The following is a 9,799-nucleotide window of genomic DNA, read 5'->3' on the forward strand; positions in this document are numbered from 1 at the left end:
TATGTATGTATGTATATACTAAGTGCAGAAAGTATTTAGAGAATATAAAACATTTAACAAAGAAATAAGCAAAATAAAAGAAATTAACAAAATACACTTTGGAGCAGTGGTGACTTGGTGGTTAAAGTTCGAGTCCACCGGATGGATTTAAATGTGAAGTCCAGCATTTAAAAAATGTGCTTAATAAAACAAATCAACCATCCTTTGTCGTTCTGAGATTGTAAACTGCTGTCTGGGTTGCCAGGTTCTGTCTGATGGTGAAGAAAGGCTACAGGGACCCTCCCTACCACAACTGGATGCATGCCTTCTCTGTCTCACACTTCTGCTATCTGCTCTACAAAAACCTAGGGCTGTCCAACTACCTCGAGTGAGTTCTCCATTTTCACCTGCGCATCTGAAATACTGTGAGACACCGTGCATATGGGGTCATGCAATCGTCACTGTCACTTCTCCTTTTCAGAGAGATTGAGATTTTGGCCCTGTTTGTGTCCTGTATGTGCCACGACCTGGACCATCGAGGCACCAACAACTCTTTCCAAGTGGCTTCGGTAAGAGAAACGAACCCGATGCTGTTGTTTAGTAGCAGATGTGTGATGAAGCAATGAGTTGAGAAGAAGAAGAAAAAAAAAAAGGAGGAATATTAATCTTGTCAGACACGGTTGAAGGATCCCACTAAGAGACAGGATGTGTGGATGTTTTTCAATTACATCCGAGTGTGGTCTTATCTCTGTGTCTCTGGATCGGGCCCAGTGAGACATTAGATTTCATTTTGATTAGGATCATGTCGCTTTCTTCCACTCAGATCATGCGAAACCATTCGGCAACCAAATGACACGCTCACAATATTAAACTTTTATCAGTTCCCTGATGCAAATCTCGTGTTCTGGCTGATAAGTAAATTATAAAGACACAAGTCAATGTATGTAATCAAAGAATGTTCCATTTGAATTCATATTGCATTTACACGAATGGCATTGTGTTTCATTTTCTTTCCAGCAATCTGTGTTGGCAGCGCTCTATAGCTCAGAGGGATCAGTGATGGAGGTAAACTGGCTCTCACATTAACGCAAAATGAATATTTTTCTATCAAATAATATTTGTTTATCCGTGTAGTACAGTTTTGACTTTGACTCATTTGTTTTTTTACACGTTGTGCTAATTTATTGCTTCATTTCTGACAAACGTTTGTTTCTGAGAGCTCCTGATTTTGTTGTGTCTTACTACGACACCTAGTGGTCACAAAATTGAATTGAATTGTTGTGTGTAATGCAAAGGCATTATTATGTTTGGCCGTCTATGTAACGAACTTATCCGCGTGGCTTCAAAAGTGGCAACCATTTGTTTTTGTTTGTTTTTGTACAACAGAGACATCACTTCGCGCAGGCCATCGCCATTTTGAACACCCATGGTTGCAACATCTTCGAGAAATTCTCCAGAAAGGTAAAGTCGGTCTGAGTTTAATATCGTTTTTTTTTTGGTTTTTTTTTACTAATATCCTTTAATTATCATTTTCCCTTCTATGTCCAGAGTGCAGTCTTACAAGAAGCATATTGTGAATGTTCTAACTTTATTAACGGACATTAAATTATTTCATTGTGCTTTAAGCACACAGCATGAATTAGCAAACGTGTGCATATTTACTTCGTTTTAGTCATCGTTTCCACTTTTGTCTTAATACATTTTCAAACTTCTATCCCTAAAGCTGTTAACAATTTAAAACTAGAATTTTTTTAAAAAAAGCTAAATATGATGAAGTGTTGATAAGTAGTTTGTGCTGGGGTTTAGTATAAAGGTGGATTGTTGTGGTGGCTAATATTTCTAAATTTCAATAAAATGTGTTTTTATTATTATTATTCTGTATTCAAAATAAAATCAATCCAAAATAACACAGAATAAGTGTCATGCTGTTATAAAGACTTGGTTTTACACACGTTAGTTTTAATGGTTTTCTTTTCTTTTTTTTTTGTTTTTGTTTCATTCAAGGACTACCAGCGTATGCTGGACCTCATAAGGGACATCATTCTTGCCACAGACCTTGCTCATCATCTGCGCATTTTCAAGGATTTACAGAAAATGTCCGATGGTAAGACACTGTAGTCCGCAGTAATTCCTATCTTCAGCTTTAAGCAGTGGACAAGGCTTTGTTCAGGTACTTGTGCAGAATTGTAAGAGCTGAGTTAACAAGAGAAAACAGACGACACCGAAACATACAGGTGAGGTCATATTTTGTAGTTAACACAACATCTCATGTTAGTAATGAGATTGTATCGCAGATGTTATTGTATCACGGAGGAACAAACTCAAGAGAGAGAGCTCTTAGGTGAATTTTTCACTATTTTTTTCACTGCCATTCTACAAACCCACTCCACTGCATTGGACTACTTACCGTTTTGTGAAGGCCGTTGCCAACTGCACTCCAAGTAAGATAATTGGCTGTAACCTCGTGGCCAGTGGTTGTTACGCTTGAATGCAACCAATTATAAGTTCTCCTAAGTGGATGTCTCCTCAGGGGGAAACTGGTTTTGAGGTATAAAAGCAATTTAAAGACATAACACATAATGACATGGAAAAAAAAAAGACTTTAAAATGGGAATAAAACGGCCACACATTGTTGACCCAAACCAGGAGTGGACATAAAGGGCCAAGGTTCCGTTTATATAGAGTGTCCTTAACTGACAAAAACATGCACACTGAAGTTAAGCAAGTAAATACTGCTCCACAAATCTATCTCTAGGTTTACGGTGATAGATGAGTTTAACCATTTCACTTTCCTGCACAGCCTCGTGGCAAAGCTTTGAGTGACCGCCTTAAAGTTCACACCTGTATCCCCTCTTCAGATGGATACAACTCGAAAAGCGCCACCCACCGCTCCCTGCTGCTGTGCCTGCTGATGACTTCGTGTGACCTGTCAGACCAAACCAAGGGCTGGAAAACCACACGCAAGATTGCTGTCAGTTCACACACGTAGTAGCATCTGCTCTGCAACTGTCTTTAGTAAAACATATTCATGATTTAACATGATCTATTTTTGATGAGTGAACACATCCATTTCTGAACATATTGAATATATTCTCTAATGTATGTGTCCCATTTTGGAGTTCCCTAATTAAAGTGAGCAGCCAAATGTTTCAGCGCGGAAAAATGCCAAAAAGCTTTGGTCATACTATACAGTACTTCTCAAATAGTGAGGCAATGCAGTGAGGTGCCGGAGGGGCGTGAGAGACTGGCAATGGAATATGGCACACTGGACAAAACTGTACCACCGCTGTAATGCTTGAACGTTAACAAGCCTCCAGTCACTAGGTGGCAGCAGCTCATACAGTGGTTTGTACAGAAAAAAAAAATCTTATTAGGTTCTCAATAGTATTTCGCAGGGCTGGGAGACGGACCTGGGGAGGTGAAAACATTTCTGTCCTGAACCTGTTCTGAGCCACTGCACTGGTATGAGGCAATACAGGACTGATGGTTGATTGCAATTGTTACTGGTAAATCGCCAACAAAACTGTAAACCAAGGGTGTCAAACTCACTTCAGCTAATAAGATGTCAAGCTGGCCGGACCAGTACAATTAAAATTCACAAAAAAAAAATCCAGAACATGAAGAATTGTGTTTTGGTTTTTTGTTTTTCAAAATTCATTAAGTGGGTCTCCACTTGATGCACCAGGAAAACAATACAAAACAATTTCATTTATATTACCTAACCTTCCACCGAGCTTATATCTAATCTTAATCTGCCCTGTTTTTCCACACAAAAAAAAACCCTTGTCCTAAATCTAACACACAAATCTGCAAATACCTCACACAGCCGTCGAGCTGCAATCCTTTTCTCCCAACACTGAAAACACATTTGGGTTAAATGAAAGAATATTAAAACAGAACCTTGTTCTGCACCAAGAGCGGCTTAATGGGAAAGCAGCAATCAGGGCAGATATTGAATTGTAAAAGTAATAATAATAAAAATGTAAAATGCATTTTTATATTAAATTACAGCGTTTCTGCGGTTAATACAAATCGTGTTGTATTCAAATTTAGTAAATGTAGATATTGTCTCCTGAAACAAAGAATCCAGACTGGCATGACATTAATGACATTTATGTCATGTCATGGTTGTAGCTCGCGATATTATTTTTGAATATGTGCTTGTTTTAGAGTTTATAAAAAAAAAAGTGTGGGTTTGACATCACAAAAGTAATGAGAGAATTGCGCATTCAATAAATGCTGAGTTGAATTCTGTTTTTTTTTTTTTCACAGGAGCTGATCTATAAGGAGTTCTTCTCTCAAGGAGATTTGGTATGTGTCGGAGTGGTCTGATTCATAGGTAAGCTGAAATTATTGAGCAACTAAACTCAGTGTTTTTTTGCGTGTGTGTGTGGGTGCATGTAGGAAAAAGCCATGGGGAACAGGCCCAGTGAGATGATGGACAGAGAGAAAGCGTACATCCCAGAACTGCAGATAAGCTTCATGGAGCATATCGCCATGCCGATCTACAAGTGCGTACAAAAACCTCAAATCACACTGTTCCTCTACGGAGGCCTCTATATTGTGAAAAGATTGTGCAGCTTTCAGAGTGAAACTATGTTTCCCAAAATGTAAAAGATGTGTGTTGTAAAAAACAGACCTTCTATAATAGACAGGAAATAAAGAAAAATGGTTCAAATTATTTGAAAAAGCCGACGCGCAGAAAAACCCAACACAGTTGGTCAAATAATAGTACACAAACAACGGAAACAAAGAATTGAAAGATATTGAAAAAAAAAATGAAAATAAAAAATCAACAAAGTAAAAAAAAAAGTCAACATCTCCATCATTCAACATTCTGACTTATTCTGTGACAGTAAAAAAAAAAAAAAAATTTAAAAACAGGAAGTGAGTCAACATGCCCAATGTTCAAGGGCAACTTCAACTGGAAAAGAGATCTGATGTGTTGAAAAACTCCTGTAATCTTGTGCAGAGAAGGCAGGGCCCAGAATGTGTCTGTTCTTGGTACATTTATGCTTTGAGGGATTTCGGAAAAATACTCTTTGTGATCGGTATTTGTTGTGAGTTAGGGTAGGGATCAGGAGTAGCTAGATATTTGTAATAGTTAAGGCTGGAGTAAGACTAGGGTTTTTCTGCAGGACTTTTTTTTAGAACTCATCTGAACTTCATTTAAAACACTACTACTGCTACAAACCGTTATCCTCATTACATTTGAAAGAAAATCTAGTTTAATTACAGGACAGTGCAACCCCCTTCCCGTTGCTCCCCACAATAGCTACAAGATTACCAAGAGAAGGCTGACCCCCTAGCCCCATCCCTGCTTTGAAAAAGTGCTAGTGTAAGGAATGTATTTATGTGTACGTCAAGGCGTGTAGATTTTCTTTTATTGTTTTGCATTTTAATTTTTTGCCGTGCAAATGTGAAATGAAGAACTAACTTACGAACAAAATGTTGCACTGCTGTCCTTTCAGGCTGCTGTCTGAACTGTTCCCTAAGGCCACTGAGCTGTACGAGAGAGTAGCAGCTAATCGGGAGCAGTGGACCAAAGTGTCCCACAAGTTCACTATTCGTGGATTGCCAAGTAACAACAGTCTGGACTTCCTGGACCAGGAATACGAGCTACTGCAGGCCCAGGGTGCTTTCGGCAGCGACGACCACTGCATCAACGGCTGCCTCGAGGATGCAGACAGTGGGCAGGGTCAGTGATGACAGCGACCAACTACGGGTGTCATTAACCTGAAGTTGTCAGTGGTCCAGTAAGAGGCTAAGGATACCTTTTGAGTGACCAGAGAGGGAGCAGTGTCTCTGCTCTAAGCCACTTAGATGCTTAAGGAGGCCACGCGGGACGAACGGGACAAAGCAGTTGAATCACGCCAGAGATGTAAAACAAGTGGATTCACCGGAGACAATGCAATGATTCGATGCGACATGTTGTCCGCGCGTCCTGTTCAAAGAATTTGTCAGAATTCGGTGACTTTATATATTTTTCAGCAGTTACACTGGAAAAATAATTTAAGACTGATTTTGATTAGGATTGTAAAAAGGAACCCGCATACGCTCACTCGGACACATGTGCACATACTGTTGAAAAAAAAAAAAGGCATAAGTTGTGATAGAGAAAAAAGACTTTAACGTGTAATAGTGAGATAATGTGCTAACATTTGTGTAAAATGATTCATTATATCTTATATTGGTTTCAATGGCCCAGCTTTAGACACACAAACGGCTGCCATAGTTTCTCACCCGAAGCTTACGATTGCATGCCATGGGGACACTTTGGTGTGTTATTATTTTAATCAGTGTTGATTAATTCAGATTATTTTAATAGCTTTTTTTTTTTTTTTTTCATTCAAGCTTTTCAAGTTATATCAGATGATTTCAGGTGTACAAAAGGAGGGTGTGGTTTATGTGCTTCATCAGTTTCTAACTGCTCACAGGACAATTTGACAATCACTTTAAAAAAAGACAAATCCCAGGTTATGACACTTCACTCTAACATAGTTCAAATTAAAGGCATGAACGCCCTGTGCAGTGTCACTAGATCAGGTGCAGTCATTTTACCCCCAATCCCTGATATCTTTTCTTTCAGCTTTTGGTCAACTGATTTCTTGACTCCACTTCAACCGAGAGTGAAACCGAAGCCCTTTAAAAGATCCACTCCATCTGTGCCAGTGTGTGTTTTTTGAAGTGTGTCCCTGAGTGTATTATAATGGATCTGCCTTATTGCGCATCTTCGCTGCCTTTCTTAGAGCTTTTAATATATAAATATTAAAATTCTGCATCACTTTAGTATGTATGTGATATATTTGTGATAGACATAGATTTAGGTGTGTTTGACTGAATGATGAACATACATCACGGAGATGTACATTTTGTGAAATATCTGTAAGAAAACCTCAGATGTCATTTTACTATTTTTTATGTTTTGGAGTGAACCACTAGTGAAAATTGGGTAGATACAAAAGACGTTTGTTTTTCGATTGCTAGAACCACCAGGATTTTCTTTTAAGAGAAACAGCCATTAAAAAATGTCCCCTTTAATAAATTATCGACAGGTAATTATTGCTGACCTCCACTGAAAATGTGTGAAAACCTAAGAGTTTGGCTTCAGATTGTGCCTCAAAAGGAATCACGACACCGTGGAGTTTTGTGTCACAATTTGCCATATTCACTTTTACCTCATAATGTTTTAAACACAAAATGCTGCAGAGTGGAGGTAAAAAAAAAAATCACCACAGGAAAAAAATGTGCAGTGTGTAGGCAGTGTCGGGTGGAGGCACAAAGCCAGAGAGAGTGAATGCATGTGTGGGTGAGAACACGAGAGAACTGCAGCTACAGTACCTGGTGTCAGATCAACAAAGAACTGTAATGATTTTTTTACAGAGCTGCTGCAAATGGAGGAGGCAGAAACAAAGCGTACAATGTTTCTCACCATTTCAGAAAAAATGAAAATCTACTTTGGTTGAAAAAAAAAGTATCCAAATACAACATATTTGAAAGCCTCGCATTACCGAGGAAGCTAAACTTGTTTGTCTTTTTTTTTTTATCATATTGCTCTGGTTTTACAGGTCAGCAATTACACTAAAAACATATGACTCAACACAGCTAAAGATCTTGTTTGTAAATGCAGCCCAACAGTCGAAATTAAATATAACAGGGCAAGCTACTTTAAGGCCCTAAACCTGCTCAGAATGTCATTAAAAGTACAAAACACATACAACAAAAATGAACTGTTTGAAATGAAACCGCCGCCGCTGAGCGCGTCTACCTGGCTGATAATTACAAAACCAGAAATTAAACTAACATCTTACATTCTTTCGTATTCATATTAGTTGATTGACAAGACCAGGATGACCAGGACAATGCCAAGATAAAGTTTGCTTTTGGAGATGATAAAAACAAACAAAAAAATACCATCACTGTTTTCAGAAGAAAAAAAAAACATTTAAAATTAATGAAAAGGGTAGCCAACCAGTATGAACTTGTGTTGCATTGCACTTGGAACGATATTCTGAGCAGATTAAGAGTATGGTCAAGTGCTGTGTTAGGTTATATTTATTATTATTAATATTATAACTCTCGAGACCTCTTACAACAGAGATATATGTTGAATTGACGAGACTACTTTATGCTTTTTTTTTCTTATGTGTGATTCTTTGTTTGTTATTATTTTTAACAACAGTTTCATATATACCTGCCTTTTCGTGTGCAATATACGTCAAGTATCTGCCTTTTTTAAAGGGTGCATGGATTCCTATGTAAATATCAATGCCCTTTGTTAAATTATAACTTCATAGTATTGGGTTTCTAAGGACATATTTCCACTAGAAAAAAACTTCAGCTGATTTCATTGGCTGCCCAGATCTATGTTAGTTTTCTATGCCGAGTCTGTTTATCTATCCTTTAATGTATGTTTTGTAAAGTCAGGGGGTTGACATGTGCCAAGAAAACATTTTTTTTCTTCCTAGCCAAGCGGCAAATGAAAAAAAAAAAAAAAAAACAGACATTAACTTTATTTTGTTCTTTAAAGCTGGCGTGTTGATGAGGGCTATCTCCATACAACTTTTCTGATACCTTACAAATAGGTCTGAAAATGCGGTTCATTTTCGGGATGTACATGAACACAATCTGTTCACATCGTCACATAGCAGGATTTAATGACATTGTTACAATCACGTGTTAGAGAAATGTTTAAAGTGATCAAAAGGATAACTGCTCAAAATAACAGTTTTACAAATGTTGTATGACTGTCTGGCATATTTGCAATGGGGGAATCTTTCATTTCTGTAATGTATTTGAAGTGGTTGCATCCTGTTCTCCTTTTTTTTTTTTATTGCCATGTTTGAATTAGATTGAACGTAAGACTTTTAGACAGAGAGAATAAATGTGATGTATATGTGTATTTAAGAAATACATATGATGTTCTACCACAGACAAGAATTCAAACTTATCTGAAATGTATAAATATTGCTTATACCAAGGACTAAATCCAGTCACCTGTTGATTTGTACTGCTGAGATCTGCTGAAGGCTGTTGGTCTTTCTGGTTTGGATGAATTGAACGAAGACGTTTGGCAAAAAGACATGGATGATGTTCTAGTTTTTCTTTTTTTTTTTTCTTGGAATAAATCTGGCAAAAGGCTTCTCGGTTGATGTCTCTCTGCGTACAACTTGCGCACATTACATTGGTTTGTCACTTGTGCGTGCAATACTTCATAAAAGAATACTCGGGTGCCCTGTTGGGAAGATGTTTATTTGGGATGAGTAACATGAGGTCATTGTGACACTGTTGTAGTCATCACTGTGGCATTTCTGTTCATCCTGTTGACCCACACTGATGCAGTATAATCATAACGGGTTTAAATGACCCGGGGTGTTATCGAAATCTAATCTTAGTCATTCCTTTATTAAAAAAAAAAAAGATTTTTGTCAGTTACATTATTTGCAGTCTAATAAACTTCAATTAAAATGAAGCAACATTTTAGGATAAAAAACTCACGCGAATTGTCACATCATAAAAGAATAAAACCTACCATGTGAATATAGAGATTCATTTCAAGTATCATATTAAAGTGCATTGTAATTTAATATTTTCTCCTCACTTTTACATCCACATTTTTTGCTTATGACTGTTTAATGATTGTGTAATGTGTAAGAATCATGAGGAGAAAAAAACTACAGATATACTGGAAGCATACTACGCAGAAGGTACATAAAGAACAACAACAACTATTCAACTTTGAATTTACATTCATGTTCAAACCAAGTTCAGATTTACTGACCAGTCTTTAAACTGTTCTCCTAACATTTGTATCCCTATC

The 9,799-nt window shown here is 37.5% G+C and overlaps 1 protein-coding gene across 1 annotated transcript in view; it reads left to right on the forward strand.

The window, feature by feature from the left end:
• Positions 1–9,046, forward strand: part of pde2a (phosphodiesterase 2A) — a 101,648-nt gene extending 92,602 nt beyond the window's left edge. Inside the window, exons 23-31 of the mRNA XM_025055263.1 lie at positions 245–367; positions 461–548; positions 997–1,044; positions 1,366–1,440; positions 1,984–2,083; positions 2,838–2,950; positions 4,252–4,290; positions 4,384–4,490; positions 5,451–9,046. Of these exons, the coding sequence (XP_024911031.1) occupies positions 245–367; positions 461–548; positions 997–1,044; positions 1,366–1,440; positions 1,984–2,083; positions 2,838–2,950; positions 4,252–4,290; positions 4,384–4,490; positions 5,451–5,685 (928 nt within the window). The 3' untranslated portion in view covers positions 5,686–9,046. The remainder of the gene's footprint in view (positions 1–244; positions 368–460; positions 549–996; positions 1,045–1,365; positions 1,441–1,983; positions 2,084–2,837; positions 2,951–4,251; positions 4,291–4,383; positions 4,491–5,450) is intronic.
• Positions 9,047–9,799: the final 753 nt, after the last annotated feature.

The sequence above is a fragment of the Cynoglossus semilaevis genome, chromosome 4 (genome assembly GCF_000523025.1).
Source record: "Cynoglossus semilaevis isolate Cse_v1.0 chromosome 4, Cse_v1.0, whole genome shotgun sequence".
NCBI classification, from domain to species: Eukaryota; Metazoa; Chordata; class Actinopteri; order Pleuronectiformes; family Cynoglossidae; genus Cynoglossus; species Cynoglossus semilaevis.